Source organism: Apostichopus japonicus, chromosome 3, assembly GCF_037975245.1.
Source record: "Apostichopus japonicus isolate 1M-3 chromosome 3, ASM3797524v1, whole genome shotgun sequence".
Taxonomy (NCBI): domain Eukaryota; kingdom Metazoa; phylum Echinodermata; class Holothuroidea; order Aspidochirotida; family Stichopodidae; genus Apostichopus; species Apostichopus japonicus.
In genome coordinates this window covers 19590143-19611320 of record NC_092563.1, presented here as the reverse complement: position 1 = coordinate 19611320, position 21178 = coordinate 19590143, and the positions used below count along the sequence as shown (strand labels likewise).

The following is a 21178-nucleotide window of genomic DNA, read 5'->3' as shown; positions in this document are numbered from 1 at the left end:
TTCAGAACGGCTGTATTATACTGGTTGCATATGAATGACCGTTATATGAATCTCTAGCATATTTTGAGGACAATACCGATGAGCTTTAAAATCTGCAACACATGTCTCTGTATGCATTGTTAAGTTTTGGAAGAGGAGGGAGGGGGGATGGGAGGGAGTAACAAGACTAACTGAAAACACAATGAAAGCATCCATGTTCAAGTTTGTACTTTTTATATACACATGTCACATACATACAAAGTATTTACTTGCAGATACATATGACTTACACAGGGTTGAGAGAAAATTATATCTCTCCCTACTTTACCTGTTGGAACATTCCTACCTATGGTATCCATTTATAAATGGAATATTCAGTGTACAGACACTCTGATTTTCCCATTTTAATTGATCCCTCTCCTCTCCTCTCCTCATCAATTTGAGATGTTAAATCAATGGTACAAAAGACTTAAATCACTCTTTTCTGTATAGTAACCCCCCACCCCCCCCCCACCCATAGGCATCTTGGCTGCTTCTTTGATCTCCATGTTCTCCATGGAAATCTGTTTTAGGAGTGGTTTTTAGAACCGTGATGTATTTCTTAATGGTCACAAGTCCTTCATTCCAACACAGCATTTCATGGCTCTGTGAACACCAGTGGCACAGTTTGACACACAATTAACAGGTTAACTAGACTGCACTTGTTGCAAAAGAATCAATAATATGGATCGTTGTTAGCAAATCACTTCTACGGATGTTTCTTCTGTTTTACTTCCAGAATCTAGCTGATGAATCTCATCACCATATAACATGGTGAGTCTACACTGTCAATGTTCACCGCAATGTTAAAATTCTGCTCATCAAGAGTTTCCCTCTCTCTCTTCAAATCTCAAATGTCCCTGTCACAGATATATCAAACATGATGCATTCCCATTTGCATACAAGAGATCCCGTACCCTGCGATGCAAAATGGGATTGGAGCAACGAGCAAAAAAAAATGAGGAAAAACAAAAGGATCATCTTTTATGGAACATGCTTTGAACGAAGAGTCCGACCAGTTCTTGAGCCTTCTCCACGAGTTCCATCAAATTGACTCTTTCTTGTTCCCCTTCTTCCTCGCTGTTGGCATCTCCAATACTTCCGGCATACTCTGTAAAATATCAACAAAATATTCACTCTAACACTGTCTCCATGGATGAGATGTCTACAGAAGAAGAATTCATAAAGAAGTTAAAGACATTCTGAGGTTTGCAGGTATACACATCATTGACAACAAGAAGGAAATAAAATGATTTTATTTTCTAAAGTTCATCAAGAAATAAGGCAAATACCCCAAAAAGCAAAGCAAGAGTCTTTGTATTTCCTGTCCATTAACGATTAGGTGGATACAACTAACATGATAAACTGGAACTTGGAATAAGAGATTAGTCTCTCAGTTTGAGGATGCACTTTGCATGTACAGTAAGTTTGTGTCATTCAGAGCAAGCCAGATCATACCAATAAACCAACGGGAAAGTTTCATTCTAGCTCTGTAATTCTGTAATACACTACTATTCTGTAAAGCACTACTATCTACTTCATTTGACACAAAAATCAGGCACCTGAGAATTACAGTGAAATCGTGCCCCCTAAGACCAGTTAGGCTCGCAAGAGACACACCTACTCCACTACACAGTAGCAGTGTAGCCTAACTTGAGCCAATATACTTTGTACAATGTTAAGAGAGAAGGACTCTACCTCTAACGATTCCTCTTATGGAGCTGACTGACCCTCCTCTCATGTTCAGCAACTTCATCACTCTGTCTCTGATACTGTTTATCCCAGAGTTACAGCAGAGTTCCAGGATGATGAAGTCCACCAGTTGCAGAGTAAAGAGTCCTGCATCCAGCCGCCTCATGTAGTAGTCATCTTCCTGATTATCGTCAATGATGTCGCCCTCTCGTAACCTCGCCTGCGTTGCAAAAGACAAATATAAGCTGTCGTTCTCAAAGACGTCACGCTCTTTTAACTTTGCCCCTTTTTAACAAAGACAAAAATAAAATGCTGGCATCATCGGTGATGTCACAGTATAACGCCTTCTCAAAGTTGTAATATATTAAGTGATGATCTAGCCATAATAATGCTACTCCAATTGGAGCACAGAAAGGCTAATGGTCCATAGTAACAGTCCTACATAAATCTTAATTGAGATCTGAGAATTTTAGCTCCCAATTTTGTACCCTTTAAAATTAACCTTAAGAGGGGGATCACACAACTTAGTCCGCACCCCCCCCCCCCAGGCCACAACAAACTTGAATGTTCCTCCTGCCTTCATATAAACTATTGTAACCCAAGTTTATGACCCATAAACAGTATTCCAAGCTATGGGTTTTACCTGTTTCTCTTTCTCTATCCTATTATCCACCACCTGTACCCTTTCTGTGTATTTGAAGTGAAGCTCAATCAGCCTATCCACCTTGGCATGATCCGTCTCTTGAAACTTCCCTACCAGCCTCTGTCGGTGAGTCCCGGAACAGTTACGAAGAAGTGCGGCGATAATGGCACAGATGTGCTCTGCATGTCAAAGAAGATATTGGAACTTAGAAAACTGAGATAAATTTTTACCAGAAAGATATTATTGGTCTGTTATGGTCGTAGTGTTAGTTTCCTTTTTAGTATGATTTGAAGAAACTATTTTCCACACATATTAAAACTGTCTGGAATCTACCACTGAGGGACGAGGGACATTTGATGATGTCAACACCACTGATTGCCAACTAAAAAATACTTTTATCAAATAAACACAAACAAGATAGCAGTTCAAAAGTCTATCAATTCAAAGTCACTTGGTCACTTTTATACTACTACAAATTACAAACTCTGCAAAACTGAAGCTGAAGCAAACTGAAGCAAAACTGAAACTGTTCAAAGGTTCCAATTTTTTTTATAGTATAGATGAAACAAACCTTGACATGTAGAACTAAATGAGCTGCATTAGTCAGTGATTTTATTATCTGAATATGTCTCCATAAACTACATCTGATCAGTCTGTAACTCATAACAACGTTGTTCTGTAAAGATATCCTTTTGGAAATTACAGATTAGGTCTATGCTCTATTTGATAGCTCACTGTATTTCTGCAACTATGAAGCAGATCATTTTCTGGAACATCTGCCGAATAGGGACTTGGTAACATGATTAGCAATAGCTCAAATGGCAGAGGTGATGGATACAAAAAAAGCTGCAAAAATACACAAGTAATGAATAATTATACATATCTCACGACAAAATAATATGTAGAATAACAGGCGGGGAAACTTGTAAAGAGTATAAAATGACCTCACCTTCATGTTCCATTTCTGATGGCCCTTTCTTCTGTTTCTTGGGAGTTTTCATGAACAGGGGGAAGATGTTGCGCAAACCGAGAATTTCGATGAACTTCATACAATTGTCGACAGCATTAGGCCCTGTGACTGCGTGGTTCATGACTTTAAGTGCGCTAAACCTGGACTGTTTCTTCTCCCTGAAAGTAGAAATCGTCTAATGTTGTGAAAAACAGTAGTGAGCATGGAAGGGGTAAACAGAGTAAAGAATGGGTTGAAATATAAGAAGAATGGAGGGAGAATAAAGTGAGAATGGAGTAAGAATGGAGTGAGAATGGAGTGACAATTGAATAAGACCAGGGTATAAGAACATAGTGAGAATGGAGTCAGAATGGAGTGTGAATGGAAAGAATAACTGAGGAGAACAAAGTGAGAATGAAGCTAGTATGGAGCAAGAATGGAGTGTGAATGAAATGAATAACTGAGGGGAACAAAATGAGAATAGAGTGAGAATGCGATGGTGACAGATTTACAAGCATTGTCAATGCAAATAGCAGTTCACATACTTTATGTAACAGGTCAATGTTAGGTTCACTGCGATCACATTTTACCCTATTTCTGATACTTATGAGCATATCACCGACAGAAATATGATTGGGAAGTGATAAACAAAGTTTTTGAAAATATCAAAGACAGTGAATAAAGTCAAGTACATTTCAGACCGAATTTATGCATCTATACAATTATTTAGACAACATTGAACAGGTAACATATGTCGCTTGCATTTAACTATAAACAATGAAACACGATTTAAAACAGCAATTTTGTAACTTGGCTTAGATAAATGTAAGTCTAAAAAGTTGTAATGAACAATCACTGAATTAAATGTGAAGAACCTGGAGAAATATCATCATCAACAAAAGACATACCATGATGACTCTCTGTTTCTTTCTTAAAATAGTCCCATTTCTGACCACAGTTTTAGCATGCTGTACAAACGTTTACACATGAGGAAGTTTACTGACCAAAGAATAACACAAGTTTATAACTTGTTTATAAAGTTTGGAAGTATTATTCATACCTGAGCATCAGGTTCATAAGTTGAAGTCCTTCCCCTTTCAAAAATTTGCCTTTATTAGCAGGAAAGAGAAGAGCAGAGCACATGCAGTTGAAGATATTCTCCATCATCTCAAACTCCTCGGTACTGGTTGGGTCTTGCCTCTTAAAGACCTTCAAAAACATGAGGAATCACAGATGTTACAACTTGAATAATGCTGGAAAATATCATTTATATCTAACATCTAACATGCTCAAAACAAAAGTGTCTTCCATTTCCATTATGACAAAGAAAACTGACAATTGCTTGAGTTAAGTTGAAGTGGACATTTTCTTACACCTCGTGAACACAGACGGAGTACTCTCATATTCAATGAACAGGTTAACATCAGAGGAAGTAATTCCCCAGTAAACATTACTCTTCAGTCTTTGTATATCAGTGAAAATTACACTGTAAAACCAACCAATTCATCAAGCATGTTTGAAAATATATTGAATAACAGTAGGAAAATATTCTACTTCTAAATGAATACTACACATAAGGCATATAAAAGCAGAATAAACTGTATTAAAATATACAGGGAGAGGAAAATGTCTTCTTTAACTTACAGCAAGTTGTTGTAACAATGCATCTATACCATCCATATCACCCAGCAGTGACCTACAGCCTGTGAAAGAAACAGGAGTCATACTTCAAAATGAATCAATCTGACACAATCCGATTTTATCTAAAGTTGCTATTACCTAGAATTTAGTCCTCAGTTACATTTTAAACATTCATTCCATTTCCTTTGATAATTTGTATTATTTCAAGAGTGAGAGAAACATTTAGAGCAAAATGTGTCACACTCAACTCAAAAGAGTTGGACTCGATGTTACACTTATTTTAATTTTAAGAAATAGGGTGTTGTTGCTATTAAGTTTCAATTAACATACCCTATGGACATGGAAGGGGGACAAAAGGCAAAGAAACAATGACAAAACTGTTCATGAAAGGTATAACATACTCTAGCATGCATGGTCAAACATTTCACTAGCCTTAGAAACAAACCTTGCTACAGGAGTTACTTACCGAGCACATTAGTGATGATTGTATACACAGATAACAAGTTATTCCTATCAGATGAAAACAATCCTTTTTTTTTTCCAGGTGGTGTCTGTTATCCTATCGAAAAATCCCTTTCCAAAACCTTTCCCGACATTCATGGATTTTTGGTATGATTGATTGTAATAACAAAGGGGTTTCAGTGCAACCTCTGAAAGCCCACCTCACTCTCCCTCCCCCTACCCTCCCCTCCCCTGCCCTTCCCCTTGTTGCTTCAGATCTGGAACTTGCCATAGTCTGGTCTACTTACTGTCTGTGCTCTGCAGAAGAATGGCCAGGATTTCGCTGGCGTAGAGTTTATTTGGTGTGAACTGTACTTTTGGTTTCAGTTTCTTCAGGAGCCACTGCATTAGATTCTGCTGAGCTACTTCTGCACATGAATCAGGAGCAAGCTCCAGAATGTTCTCAGTAATTCCTACAAGAAACACACAGACAGATACAAAGATGTATACACACGTACAGATGTCTTATGTTCATCAAAGTTTTCTCATGGAAAATATGGAAAGCAGTACTTAGGGTTTGGTTGACAATGTCAACTGACATGTCCAGTTTCTGCATTTTCCAACTCAAAGGTATTTCATTTGGAGAAAACTACTTTAAAGAAACTGAGGAAATTTGCTGCCTATATATGGATTGAGAACATAACACTATACTGAAGAAAAACAAACATTTCAAGTTATGTTTTACGTTGCACGTGAAAAAACAAAATAAATCAAATCAAATCTAATCAAAAGAGATCTATCAATGAAACCAACCATTCTTTTCTTGTTTGATGATGGTAAATGTTGTGTATGCTCCTTAGTATGATTCTTGAATACATATAAGATATTCTTACTTGATATGGTCAATGCTGTGTATCTCTCTTTGTATGCATTTTGAATACAAAATATGGTCTTATTTGATATGGTTAATGCTGTGTATGCCTTTAAGTATGATTCTTGAATACAAAATCAATTTTGTATTCCATGTAGTAAAAGTTGTGTATTGCACTTTCCGTGATTCTTGAATACAGTTTACATTCTTCTTTGATATGGTCAATGTTGTGTTTGCCACTTAGTAAGATTCTAGAATACAAAATATATTCTTACTTCGTCTGGCCAAGGCTGAGAATGATTCTCAGTATGATCCTTGAAAACAAAATACATTCTTCTTTGATATGGATATGAGGTGGATTTAGAGGGATTGTTTTTAGAACACAGAAAATGTTCCATCTTGAACACTGTCAATGATGTGTGTGCCTGGATTTTTCATGCAACTAAATAGTCAGGAGGCTATGATGGGGACATGGTGTATTTTGTTCTTGATGCCCTGGGTTTCAATTTATGAAGATGAATCCTGATAAACACTCTTAAAGCATAACAATACTGTTAGCAAGCACGATGACACTGTCTTTCTTTACATAAAACAAGCTGTCCCTTTTATTTTTTAAATTAGCATCAACAGTGACTAACAATTGCTGGTTTCACACAAGCCTATCCAAATAGCACATCGACTAAACAGGAGCTATTGTACCGATTTACTAGCATGACAGGTTGTACATCCTGTTCCAAGGCTCAAAATGCTGTATTGCAAACAATCTCTGTAAAATAACACACAATAACAAAATGGTGCATAGCATACAATCTCTGTAAAAATAACACACAATAACAAATTGGTGTATTGCATACAATCTCTGTAAAATAACACACAATAACAAAATGGTCTTTAGCATACAATCTCTGTAAAATAATACACAATAACAAATTGGTGTATAGCGTACAATCTCTGTAAAATAATACACAACAACAAAATGGTCTATAGCATGCAATCTCTGTAAAATAACACACAGTAACAAAATGGTCTATAGCATGCAATCTCTGTAAAATAACACACAATAACAAATTGGTTCATAGCATACAACCTCTGTAAAATAATACACAATAACAAAATGGTCTATAGATAGCAATCTCTGTCAAATAACACACCATAAAAACATGGTGTATAGCATTCAATTATACAATCTCTTTAAAATAACACACAATAACAAAATGGTGCATAACATAAAATCTATAAAACAAACACACAATAACAAAATGGTATATAACATACAACCTCTGTAAACTGACACATTCACTGGGATATGTGTCTTGCTTCTTTTGCTGTACTCACCGAGTGTGTTGTGCATCCCATTAGCTTCCTCCTTGACATTATCATCCAGCCGTTCCAGATTTGTGATAAGAGTTGCAACAACCTGCTCCTCCAGCTAAGGTAAATGAAGATGTTAGAAAAATGAAGAAGAAACTGCAGTATGAACGTAAAAAAATAGTAGCAGGAAAGCACTTAATGAATAAGTGAATAAAATACGTAAGAAGTAGAACATGTTACTCTCAAGAGTGAGCTTAATAGTAAACAGCAAACATAACCTTTTCTATATATACAGCTATTTAAATGTAATAAAGATTGTTCATATGTGTAGTTAAATACTTTGTGTGTACTCTATAGTGTAGCATAGATCATTACAGCTGTGAATTGACTTCAAGCAACGGTTGTCTATGGTGTGGCAAGAACTGTTGTATTCGACTAAGAACTCGGACTATTTCCTGTTTTTAAAAAAATTCCAATTAAATGTACTCTACAATAAACATGTTGCATAAACCACCTTCACTTTATGGCTAAAGTTGTGTTAATTTTAGAGCTGGTGGTCACAGTATCCTACTGTACAAATCACATTATCCTGGTGAAGAGGACGAGAAAAGTGAAAACCCATGACAGAAAATCATTATATTTTTTTATGTCGGATTCTAAATTATTAATTAATCGCATGTTCAGTTAAATGTTTTGAAATCTCACTGCAATATTCCTTATACTGTACCACACTTTTGTCTGGCAGTTGATATCAAACCTAGGATCTACACACACTATAAAGATCAAAGTTCCGCAACTATTGGAGCCCTTATCTAGGTCCGACCGTTCCTTACCAGAGCATCGATGAGAATTCCAGCGTCTTCCTCGTTCTCCGTCAGGATATCCACGTCTGTCAGCTCCTGAAGGAGATCTACTACTGCTATGGATATGTCCACATTCTCGTGGCTAACCAGCTGGATGAACGACTTGACAGCGTTCAGTTCTACCAGGTGGTGATACATTTCAGGGATGGTGGCGATCACATGCAGCTCCTGAATAGCATCATTCAACTCAAGTTCAGAATCCATAAACCTACAATGGGAAGAAGAAAAAAATGATTTCAAAATATGATTGCAACTCTGCCTGTACAGTAGTACACTATCGTAGTACACTATCTTCCGAAATATCATAAAGAAGAACCTCCAAGTATCACTAGACGTATCTGACCCTGCTTGATGAGAGATCATGTTTTTAAGGATGTTGCTGCCACTTCTGCAGCGACCCATAGGTAGTGGTACATTCTTGTCAAGCAATGTTGTTGTTACGTCTTTACCACAGAAACAGTCACATCTTTTTAAATCCCTCAGATGAATTGTAAACTTTAGGCTTTATGGTGTGACGATTCTGGCATGTTTTTAAAAAATGTTATGTTTCTCAAACTCAGTTTGTTTCTCCTTTCCATGTTTAGATCCTATGTTAAGTATTTCTAGCGTAGCCTGTCACTATGAAAATTCTGTGAAATTTCAAATCAACAAATCTGTGCAGAGAAAAGTGACAACTTCTATATTCAGCATTGCTTCTGAAGGGATGTTCGACTCTGCAATCTGTGATGTACTGTATGCTTAAATCTGTCGCCAGCAAACCAAAACCACCATGGGAAAATTTGCAGAGGGAGACCCAGATCTTTCTTCCAGAGTGAAATTACTCGGCGAATCCTTCCATCATACGTTAATCTTGTCTGATAAGCGACTCAGCTGGTCATACCGAAAAACAATGGGATATCAATCGGATAAACAGAGGACTTGCTACATGCAGTCAGCACTGTATAGAAAGTTACCACTGTGCATGTTCCTCAAAATAAATTAATGAAAGCAGTTGACTCTAACGAGGGAAAGAAAATAAATGGTTAGAGGCAATTACATGGCAGGTAAATGAGAAGTATTATACTTAGTTAATTTCTACTGTCAGCTTGGAATGAAGAAAGTGCAGATTTAAAGGAGAGAGAGACTAAAAAGACAAAAAAAGAAGAATAAGAAACTCACTTTTCAGGTTGATCAGCAAATTTTATTCTCATTTCTTGGTTCCTGAAAACTTTCTTCTCAAAGTTGAGAATCATTTTCCTTAAGGCAGCATCATCTAGGGAGGGACCCTAGGAAAAGGAGGAAATAATAAGTGAATGGTATACAGCTGGCAGACAAGTTTCAGTGCAATCTCTGAAGCCCACCTCACTCTCCCTCCGCCTACCCTCCCCTCCCCTGCCTAAGTTGCTTCCCCAACCCCCCCCCAAAAAGGAGAAACAGACAGAAATGTGTTCAACTCATGGTACAGTTATGATTTGCATTCAGAGACAGCAGCTAGTATCACATAACTAGATCATAGGACTAATGTGACAGTGACGTCTGTTGAGTTTGGGCATGGCTGGAGTCCCCCAAAAGATACAGCCTCTCAATTTACAGAGATCATGTCACGGATAAAACTACCGTCATTGGCTGCTCCCAATGTAATAAGTGATTTAAACACCTTTTTGTGCCATAAAGAATTTTTACATGTTTACACTAATTTCCCTCTATTGTTACATGCTTAAAGTTTCATTGTTTCTAATAGAAATGAATGAGAGTACTGTGCATAGATAGCTGATTATTGAAGTAAAATCCAATTAATGCAAAGCACAGAGATCTTTGAAGTTGATCTGTTCATTTAAAAACTGCCTACTGTATGTCACTAGTTGTACATTACCACTGGTTCTTGCTCCATCATCTTAGCAATTTCAAGTTGTTGCTCTTCTGTCAAGCTGCTGGTGTTTTCCACCTTCTGCTGCTCTTTACCTCTGGATCTTTCTCTCTTTGCTTTCACTCCATCTAAGATATCACTTTCATCACGATCGTCTCCTCTCCTCTTTAAGTTTGGCTTCCCAGGCTGGAGGCAAGAGGATGCAAATATTTCCAGATTTACAGTACAAATTTGGGATGTTGGCAGGTATAGACTTGCAAACTTTGAATTGAATCTTTTATGACTGGTGAAAATCATCATTTTTAACCTGTACATGTATGCTATTACTATTAGTGGCCTACTTCTTGACATAGACCAAGCAAGACAGACCATATAGCCTAGAGTAGATCACAGGCATTCCCAAGGTATGCCACACATTTAGGAAGCATATAAACAAAAAAAGGCGAGAAGATCGCAGGGCCTATGTCAACGTTAAGCTAAACCCAAATGCAAAACATGGTAACTGTGATTTCAGCTGAAATTTACTTTAAAAGTTTTGGCTTCAGACATGCCACATTCTGAACATTGTAGACGTACATTGTCATTAGAGCTATCAAGAGCCTATCTACTGCATATGAGTTAAATATTTAAAAAGGTGATCAATTTTCTCATTATTTATTAAAGCTTTCTTGTTCTACTGTAATTTGTATAAACTATGTCATAAGCAATGAATGTTTGCCAAAAAGCCCAGGCCCTTACTATAATTTGTAAGGAAGTCTTGGCCTTGGACACATTTCCGAAGACATACTACTATACTTTTGCATTTACTCTGGGATCTTCCGGCGCTTTCTTTGCACTGTTTTCTTTATATATAAATATGCCTACAGTATGACGTACGTTGGTAGCGTCGACGTTTATGATAGTCCAAGCTACTGTGATTTATTACATTGATATTGATTATGATATACTGAACACTGTGTTCCTTTTCGTTAATTACAACTATCAGCATGCTTTGAACGTATTCCGCGAGAAAGTTACGAACGTCCCACCTACAGTATTAATTGCTCTTCACTTTACCCGTCAGCGTTCCTTGTAGGTTCCCGTTAAAATTGAAAATTAAAGAAATAACCTGCTCAACAATTTGTTTCCCGATAACCTTACCTGAAACGATAAAAGCTCGCCAACATCCATACTGTTTAATTTAGATTCGCGGTGCTTTATTCAATCGTATGTACTTTTAGGTTAGATTTAAATATTAAGTGTTTCATTCTAGAGCGACAGCAACTGGGCCGCGCCTATAATTAGTTACTAGCCAATACAATCACTCAATTTAAAAAAAAAAATGTGAATTAGCCGCGCCTGCATTTGTGATAGACAGCCTCCAGAATCTCACAATTTAAATCCCTTCCTAAGTGTTTCGTGTCTGGCTCAATAAAGACTTACTGCTAAGCGTTATGACTGGGGGTGTCGCTACGAATGACATGAATGTTTCATGAAACAGACACATATGACTCTTTCTACACACGGTAGCGCGCAGTATGGCCACGGGAGTCATGAATTTCTTCCAAATTGCACGAACGCAAAGTCGAAGGCCTACTTACACCGGTAACCTGCAACTAGACAAATGCAAATAAAATGATGGAAAAGATATGGCAACATTTTGCACGGAATCCCTTATCCAAAGTGAAACTTACTCAAAGTCATAGGGTAATTGGTTATCTTCTCATTGTCCAGAACGGATAGGGGAGGGGGTAAAAAATCGAACCGATGAATCCTGGATACGGACAGCTGCTTATTATATACCTACCAAGGATGCATAAGGAAAGCCGATTGTTTATTCGATTGTTTTAGTTCTTATATCTGACACTAGCCTGGACTCCGCTTCCACTGATAAAGCTACTAGCACCAACATTACCAACGGTAATCCCTTCGATATAGACCTACCAAGGGGACTCAAAATCTGCCATTTGAACATCCAGGGAATCCGCTCATATTATGATACACTGAAACTGAGTATGGCTAGTAAGCCATTTGATGTCATCACACTATCAGAGACTAACCTGAATGATAGTGTACCGGATGAAAGCATAACCCTACCTGGCTTCACCTAGTGTGAACGGAAAGATGGTACCACCTCCAAATCTCATGGTATAGCGACATTCATCTCCAACACTTTGGTGGGACGTAGACGTCTGGACCTTGAGGTAGACCACCTCGATTGTCTATGGACTGAAATTATTTTACCGAAGACCAGACCAATTTTGATTGGCTCGGTGTATCGGTCTCCCAACTCAGATTTTGTTTACCTGAATGACATATTGAACAATATATCAAATGCATTGGATTGTAATTATGAAACTTTGATTTTAGGTGATTTCAATTTAGATCTTCTTCCCACTTGCAAGAAAGGTCTTACTAAGGATATGCATGATTATACACGTCGGAATGAACTCAGTCAAATGATTTCCGAGCCCACCCGTGTGACTCTTCACTCACGAACCCTCTTAGATCACATTTATGTGAACCGTAAAAATTATGTCACTCAGTCAGGAGTGATACCCACTAGTCTGAGTGATCATAGGCTGATTTATGCTGTTAGAAGGGCTAACAAACCCAAACGTATTCCCAGAAAGATCACTACTAGATCTTTCAAACGGTTCCATCAGGAAGCTTTTATTGATGATATCTCTAAAATCCCATTTTAATAATAATAATAATAATTTATTCTTATATAGCGCTTTACATCAAAAGAATGATTTCAAAGCAGCTTCACAGAAACGCGTAAAAAAATACAACTTAAAAAGTATTACAGCTTAAAAATAATACAATCTAAAAATATTGCATCCTAAGAAATACAGAAATAAATAACTAACAATAATTAATAAAAAACAAAAACAAAAATTCAGAAATTAAAGACAAAAGCAATATAATATGACAGCATACAATAAAACTAAAATACTAAACTATTACAGCCGAAGAAATAGCAACAATAAGACTATCAAAACAAAAATAGAAAATAAATTTCAATATAAAACAATCAAAACATGGCAAGGTGGTAACACAATCAATATGACTGGAGGTTTAAAAAGAATAATACTTTCGAAAAAGGTGAGTTTTAAGGTGTGCCTTAAAAGCATTTAATGATGGAGCTGCCCTGATGTCATTGGGGAGTGCATTCCATAGATCAGGTGCAAAATAGGCAAACGATCGTGCGCCAAAGCTTTTTTGGGCGAATCTGCCAGGCTCTAGTCGTATCTCCATAGAATGTCTGTTCCCCTGTCGTGTGCGATTTGCAATCTGCATGGGCTCTGGAAGAGCCTGACGACTGATCAGAGAGCCAAGATAGTGAGGGGCAGTGCCATTTATAATATTGTAAGTTATGACTAGAGACTTAAATTCGATCCTTGCGGAGACAGGTAACCAATGAAGGTCAATCAATATGGGTGTGATGTGTTCGTGCCTCCTGCTCCGTGTAACCATGCGTGCTGCCGAGTTTTGAATCAATTGAAGACGTGCCAGTTGCTGTTGCTCAATTCCATATAATAAACTATTACAATAATCAAGGTGCGATGTAACAAATGCATGAATTAATCTTTCTGTGCTTGTGCGATCTAAGAGCTTACGAATTTTCCCAATACGATACAATGAGTATGATGCTGACTGACAAATCATTTTGAAACATGACTTGACATAGAACTGAATTCATCAAATTGCACTCCTAAATTTCTGACAACGGAAATGGGTTTAACATGAGTAACACCAACTCTGAAACTAGGTATGTCTGCTTGAACTTTTCGGAACTTACTGTGAAAATGAATTACTTCTGTTTTGCTATCATTGAGTACAAGTCGATTTGCTGCCATCCACTCACGAATATCATCTATGCATTTTTCAGGTATGAATTTCCAGTCAGATAGATTTTTACACGAAAAATACAGTTGTGTATCATCGGCAAAAAGCATAAAGTCAATATCATTGGCTAAAATAATGTCTTCGAGTGGGGATGTATACAAGGTAAAAAGAATCGGCCCAAGACCGCTTCCCTGTGGTACACCGCAAAATAATGGTTCATCGTCCGAATAACAATTGTCAATACAGACACGTTGAGTACGTCCTCGAAGATATGAATCGAACCACTTTAAAGCAGTACCATTTATGCCAAACCGATGCTCCAAACGCTGCAGTAAAATATCGTGGTCAATTGTATCGAATGCGGCGGTAAGATCGAGTAGGACTAAAATACACTCTTTATGATTGTCCATTGAAACTAGAATGTCATTTCTTACACGAAGCAACGCGGTTTCTGTGCTATGGTTTCTTCGGTATGCAGATTGAAATTTCGAATAAAGAGAGAATTGGTTAAAATATTTTCCTGTATTGAAGGTCTGGATGATATTGACCTCATGTGGTATACTTGGAAAACTCTCTTTAATGAAGTGTCTGATGCCCATGCACCTCTGAAAACTGTGACTGTTAAAGGTGAGCACACTCCCTGGGTCACTGATGAGTTCATCTCGATGACCTGGGAGAGGGATCACCTGAAGAATGTCGCTGAGAAACATGGTTCACTGGACACTTGGGCCAGATACAAAAAATGTAGAAACAAACTCAATAATCTGGCTTCCCAACTAAAATGTGAGTACTTCAAAACCAAAATTGAGGACACTAAAAATGACTCCTCTAAATTATGGTCTACCCTTAAAGAAGCAATGCATAGTAGCAAACACCATATTGCTAGCATAGTTGATAATGGTATTGTTGTTAATGACAAGTGTGAAATTGCTAATGTCTTCAACAATTTTTTCGCTAACATTGGATGTGAGCTAGCTAGTAAATTCGATTCTAGACCCCACACTCCTTCCACAAATGATACTTTATGTAATTTCCGGTTCCAGACAGTTAGCATTGACTCAATTGAGAAGCAACTAAAGGGCCTGTCTGCCGGGAAAGCCACTGGCCTTGACAACATAAGTGCTCGTTTGTTGAGGCTATCTGCCTCCCACAATGCTCCTTCTCTTACTTATATCATCAACTTCTCACTCTCTCATGGGGTTTTCCCTTCTGACTGGAAGACTGCCAAGGTCTCACCATTTTTCAAAGATGGGACACACAGTCAGGTCGACAATTATAGACCTATTTCAGTTTTGCCAGATGTGTCAAAAATCTTGGAGTTGTTCATGATCAACTGTAACAGTATCTAACTAGTAACAAGATCCTTAACAAATGGCAATCAGGCTTCAGACCTGGTTACTCCACTACTACGGCTCTCAGCTATGTGGTTGATGATATTTTGTCAAACATGGACGGTGCCTGTGGAAGAAAGAACTACACTGGCATCTTGTTCCTTGACTTTAAAAAAGCTTTTGATACAGTTGATCATGACATCTTGCTTGACAAACTTCGGTCATATGGAGTTGTTGTCTCTGCATTGGATTGGTTCGGCTCTTATCTTGCGGGCAGATACCAAATTGTTCAGATTGAGAACCAGTATTCAGATATGATGGGAATTGCATTTGGCATTCCACAGGGATCTATCATTGGGCCATTACTATTCTCTATATACATAAATGATCTTCCATCTGCCACAAGTGAAAGCCAGGCAATTTTATATGCAGATGACACAGCTGTTATTTTTAGCTCTGAGAAAATATGTGAAATACAGCAGGTTCTCTCTACTGATCTTATTCTGATTGGCAAGTGGCTGGTCAAAAACAAATTGACCTTGAATGTAAAAAAGACCAAAAGTATGCTTTTTGGCACACCAACCATGATGAAGAGAGCTGACCCTCTCATTCTCCATTATGACTCACATGATATATAGAACAGGTTCATGTTTTTAGGTACCTTGGGGTGCTTTTGGACAGTACCTTAACTTTCAAAGACCATATATCTATGATTTGCAAGAAAATATCCTGCCGTCTTGGGATGCTTGGGAGGGTTAAGAAGTATCTTCCACACAAATACAGGATTATGGTGTACAATAGTTTGATAAGCCCCCACTTTGATTATGCTAGTTGTACCTGGTCTAACACCTGTGCCAAGTATAAAAAATGTCTGGTATCTCTGCAAGGAAGAGCTGGTCGGATTATTCTAGATCTTCCTAGGACTGCACCTACAGCTGATGTTCTCTCAGCTCTATCCTGGATCCCTATAGAGCAAAGATGGAATTATCACCGTCAGGTTTTTATGCATAAAATCCACATAGCAGCTGCTCCTGACTATCTCTGTGACAGGTATGCCCATGTCTCCTCAAGTGAATCTGCCACAAGAGCTTCTACCTCTGGTGGTTTCTGCATTCCACATTCCAACACTACTTGGGGGAGACGTCGTCAAACTTGCCATGAGGGTTAATCAATGGAATGCACTGCCTCGGCATATTCGTATGTGCAATAACACTGATACCTTTAAAAATAAACTAAAATGTGCAATTAGAAATGGCCTGGCTTTCTGGAATCTTTGAAATCGAATTAGATTTTTATATTTATATTTATTTTTTTCATATCTATATTCTGTATTTATTTATGTGTTCTGTTTGTTATATTTTGTATGTTTTATATGTACAGGGATCCTGGGGAGAACACTGGTTTACCAGTGACAGGACCCCTGGTTACGAATAAAGTTAATAAAAAAAATAAAAAAATAAAGCTTTTAACATGAAAGACTCAACGACAAACATATAAGAGTTAATAAAGGACTCAAAGGTAAAACCTGAGCGTTTCAAGTTCTCTGGAATAGAGAAGTTTGTGACATCAAACACTCGACGCCAAACCTGAGTGTTTCATGAAACATCCTTCACTAGCACTGCCCATACATGCACTAAAGGCTTGTGTCATGAAAGACTCACTGCCAACCACGATCGGAGGTTTCATGAAACCGTCATTTGCATACTACATGAGGCACTCAAAGTTAAACGTGAGTATTTCACTATAGTCTCGCAAGGAAATATGAGTTATTCAATCATTCAAAAAAGGAAAGGCAAATTGAGATACGAAAGACTCATTGCCAGGCCTGGGGGTGCCATGAAACATCCACCACTATAATACTATTCCATGTCTCAAAGATGAGCGTTTCACCAAGGAGTCGAAATGAAACATGAGTATTAATTTCGATCATTCTGTATGGAAAGCCTTGTGACATGAAATCATCAATGTTTTCAGCCCGGGGGTTCATGAGACATCATTCCCTATACTCCGAGGACTGAAAGAAAAGTTTCAACAAGGAGTGAAAGATAAACACGAGTGTTTCGCCAATTACTTAATGTAAATCATGAGTGTTTCAATTATTTTTGAAACTAAGTCAAAGGCATATGTCATGAAATTTAAATGGTAACGATGATCTCGTGCAAAATCCATGATTGTGTCAGTAGTTTAGAAAGTAAAGGGCAACGTGAGTCACTCAACATCGGTCCAGAGTTCGTTCTCATTCAAAATTCCACAAAACTTCTTTTGTTTGATGCTTCACATTTGTAAAGTTAGCCCAGCACAGTACTTGAAGTAGCACCTCCTGTTTAGAGTAGTAGCGCCACCTTTTGGCGTTCCATATTTTATGACGTCATTATTCCGGTCACATGTGCACCACTACCAAGGATACTACTGTCAGCTGTTATGTTATGTACGTTACAGTAGGCTACGTGATGTTTTCATTGTTGTGGTAAGCACATACTACTGTGCACCTGTCTGCATAATTATAAGCTTACCGTAACGATACCTATCTGCATAGATGGTGTTAAACGCAACAATTGTAGAAATTTTATATACTCTCTTCAGCTTTGCAGGAATTCTGTAATGTTGGATCTCTCATTTCTTTTTATATCGAGTCATCATCAAATATCTCACGAATTGAACCTAAATGTTTCATTCCGCTTGGATGTATCGAGCGCGAGAAGTACGCTCCCGAAACGTAAGTACAGTATATAGACCTAATACTTATACTTAAACTAGCCTAATTACAGGCGAACCTTAGGGCCCACTATTTCTTATTAGGGCCTAACTTAAGAATCCGTACCAAATGAATGGGAAAGCGGGCCCTTATTAGTACTAGTACTACAACTTAATTGCTAGCCTAATGTTACCATGCTTATACTTTGCGACAATTATAAGGTTACTAATCTAACGGGGACGTTTACTTATAATTGTCGTAATCATTTCGACATAGATATATCGGCAAGCTATACTCCTAAATGCTTCATGAGAGAATTATAGATGAGGAGTCTAGGCTAATGATAAGGCTAGTAATATTAATCCATAATTAAATATGAGACCCAACATCACAAGACGCAGTTAGTCCTATGTATTCAATCTCTCAGTTTGGCACGTAACACTGACAGTTGGGATATAAGCCGAATTCACTTTGCCTCACACTAAGAACTTAGTCCAGGGTGTGTTCTTTTGTCCTCCAAGTACAACTAGAAAAGATCTAGGCTAACTCCCGTTAATTTATAATTAGGCTTATTAATTCGACCTACAGTATACCAAGGTTAAAACTAGTAGGCTACTACTTACTTGGCCTAGAAGTGATCTGTACAGTACTATTACAGATAACCTGTCTCCTGTTTCCCCTCTTGGTTTGTTCCATTTATTTATTAGGGGTATTGTACAGCAAGAACGTTGATTTGTCCTTTGAAAAAATACCTGACTACTGTGACTACTGGGTGAAAGTCTGTATTTAACCGTTAATATTTATCTTAATAAGTGAGGGATGTGAAAGTTTCTTTTCGACTACATGACAAACAACTTTTGTGCTGAAAAATTCCCCTAACAAAAATTGAAATATTCCAACTGGGGCAATCAGAGGCATGATCTGTAAGGGAAGAGATCGGTGGTTTCCTTTAAATAGGACTTTCTTTTGTAATCAACAATTTTAATCAACAGTTACAATTGCAACCATATAGACTGACTGTAGGACTGTGTTACCAAATAACATTCTCTATCAATCAGTGACACTAGTTTATAATGCCATTGGGTTTTACATTTTATATTTTTCATATTTCTGCATGTCTGAAAACCATTACTAATTTGAATGTTTAATTTGTTTTTAGCTACTTACAGTTAATTGTTGATGTTATTGACCCTGACATACAGTACTACATTTATTTGCAGACAGTGTGCAAATTTCTGTGATCCTCAGGATTATATTTCAATTGATTAACATATCGATTGCAAACTAGAAGATATTATGATGCCGGATTTGATATTCTATGACTCCTCCTGAAGACAGACGGGTATATTACTGTGTACACAATAGTTCTGTAGGAGACTAATATGGGATATATATGGTTCAAAGCCACACTACTGTTACTTAACTCCAATCTTTTTGCTGACTTGCTGAATGAGATGATGCATGTTAAAGTCAATCAATCTAGTTTTCATGTCTAATGGAATTCCTTTCATAATCCAACATTTTGTCTTGATTTTTGGCAAATTTATCATCAATACTGAGCACTTGGTACAAGATGAATGCTGCTCATTTGTACTAACATGTTTTCTTTTAAAATACATATGTATATACTTGTGAGTAACTTATTAAAATTTTCATAAGAAAATAAAAGTATCCTTTTCAGGCTGTACAGGACTATATCTTGACATATTCAGTTAGCTAATCATGTGATTTGAGTGTGAAATGTTCTTTGTGCCAGATGCCATTTTTGAAGATAACAATATTTGCCTTTGAACTTCTCAGATGTGTTGGAAACTGACAAGCCAATCAATCAAAGTGTGCTGTTTTGGGGGGGGGGGGGGGAACAAATTGTTTCTGCACACATGCCAAAGTACAGTATGGTGTCTGTCTCCACAAACAGTAAGAGCTACAGTAGGTTGGGAAAGAGAAAAAAAATTGGTTTTGCATGGCTCTATAATCTTCTTGTGGTTGAGCTCAATATTTTCAAGACTGGCATCAAATTAGGTGGTGAAGTAAGTGTTGTTGTGTGAAATATCCCGGACAGTAGTTTGGTTAAGTCTTGTTAACGATTTAAAGTACAAGGTGCATCACTGTGTATACAGCTGTCTGCAATGCATGCGCAATAAGATGTATACGCAGTATTCAGAAAATCATTTCATAAATTGTTAACTAATGTATGCTCTTATCACATGAACAACATATTTTCATCTTGGAGATTCTTCTTGCTGTATTATACATATAAAGGCAGCAATTTTTATTCTCAAGGTTTCCTTTTTGCTTCATCTTATAAATTCCAGTAGAATTTCACTGTGCACCTGTGTTCACTCACCAACTGATCCTATAGTCAGTGTTTAAATCAACATGTGGTAAGATTGCAATACATGGCATGCAAATTTTATTCATGAATGCAACTTTATTTATTCAGCATGTATACTCGTAGCATGTATACTCAACAGATTTGTCTTGAAGAACTCCAAAGACGTATTAATATAGTCGTTGATTCACTGGTCATACTAGTTGTACCTAGAACCCAAGCTAAGCATCTAGCCAATGGGCTTGTGCTGGGGAACTTGAAAATGAATGTCAGTGGTTTATATGCTTCATATAAGGTATTGTAGAGTACAGTAATTCCCCTAACCTCATAAAGTTTTTGATAACTAGCTAAATAATAATGAAACATATAGGAATATAAATATATATATACAGTCTATACCAATTGCCCATGTCAGTCTGTGACTATAGTAGTTCATTCAGTTTATAGATTACAGAATTATCCACCACATACAGTAGTGACTTATTCAAATTTCTCATAACAAATTAAAAGTATCCTTATTTCCAGGCTTTACAGTAGTATATCTTGACATGTGCAGTTAGCAAATCATGTGATTTGAGTGTGAAATGTTCTTTGTGCCAGATGTGTAGAAATGATATTTGCTTATTAATTTACACTATAATCATTTACTGTACCTGTACTTGCCATTTTTCAAGTTAACAATACTTGCCTTTGAACTTCTCAGATGTGTTGGAA

At 37.3% G+C, this 21178-nt stretch overlaps 2 protein-coding genes across 2 annotated transcripts in view; one reads left to right on the top strand and one right to left on the bottom strand.

Moving 5' to 3' along the window:
* Positions 1-196: 196 nt before the first annotated feature.
* On the bottom strand, positions 197-11575 carry LOC139965363 (beta-catenin-like protein 1). The gene is made up of 12 exons (XM_071967657.1): positions 11416-11575; positions 10282-10461; positions 9588-9694; positions 8400-8637; positions 7591-7684; positions 5693-5857; positions 4947-5005; positions 4363-4511; positions 3303-3481; positions 2354-2532; positions 1717-1930; positions 197-1129 (listed from the first exon to the last, which is right to left on the bottom strand). Exons 1-12 carry the CDS (start codon positions 11443-11445, stop codon positions 996-998), a joined length of 1728 nt encoding a protein of 575 aa, XP_071823758.1. The 5' UTR covers positions 11446-11575; the 3' UTR covers positions 197-995.
* A 6316-nt stretch (positions 11576-17891) lies between these two features.
* The window catches only part of LOC139965358 (uncharacterized), a 32846-nt gene continuing 29559 nt past the window's right edge, over positions 17892-21178 (top strand). Inside the window, exon 1 of the mRNA XM_071967651.1 lies at positions 17892-18153. Within this exon, the coding sequence (XP_071823752.1) occupies positions 18103-18153 (51 nt within the window). The 5' untranslated portion in view covers positions 17892-18102. The remainder of the gene's footprint in view (positions 18154-21178) is intronic.

What these genes read in the sequence shown, in the direction of transcription:
- LOC139965363 (XM_071967657.1), bottom strand. Translation starts at nt 11,445, where the DNA reads ATGGATGTTGGCGAGCTTTTATCGTTTCAG. An exon ending in GCGAGCTTTTATCGTTTCAG is followed by an intron (nt 10,462 to 11,415) that starts GTAAGGTTATCG and finishes TCTTGCCTCCAG; the next exon opens with CCTGGGAAGCCAAACTTAAA. An exon ending in GGATAGAGAAAGAGAAACAG is followed by an intron (nt 1,931 to 2,353) that starts GTAAAACCCATA and finishes TTTGCAACGCAG; the next exon opens with GCGAGGTTACGAGAGGGCGA.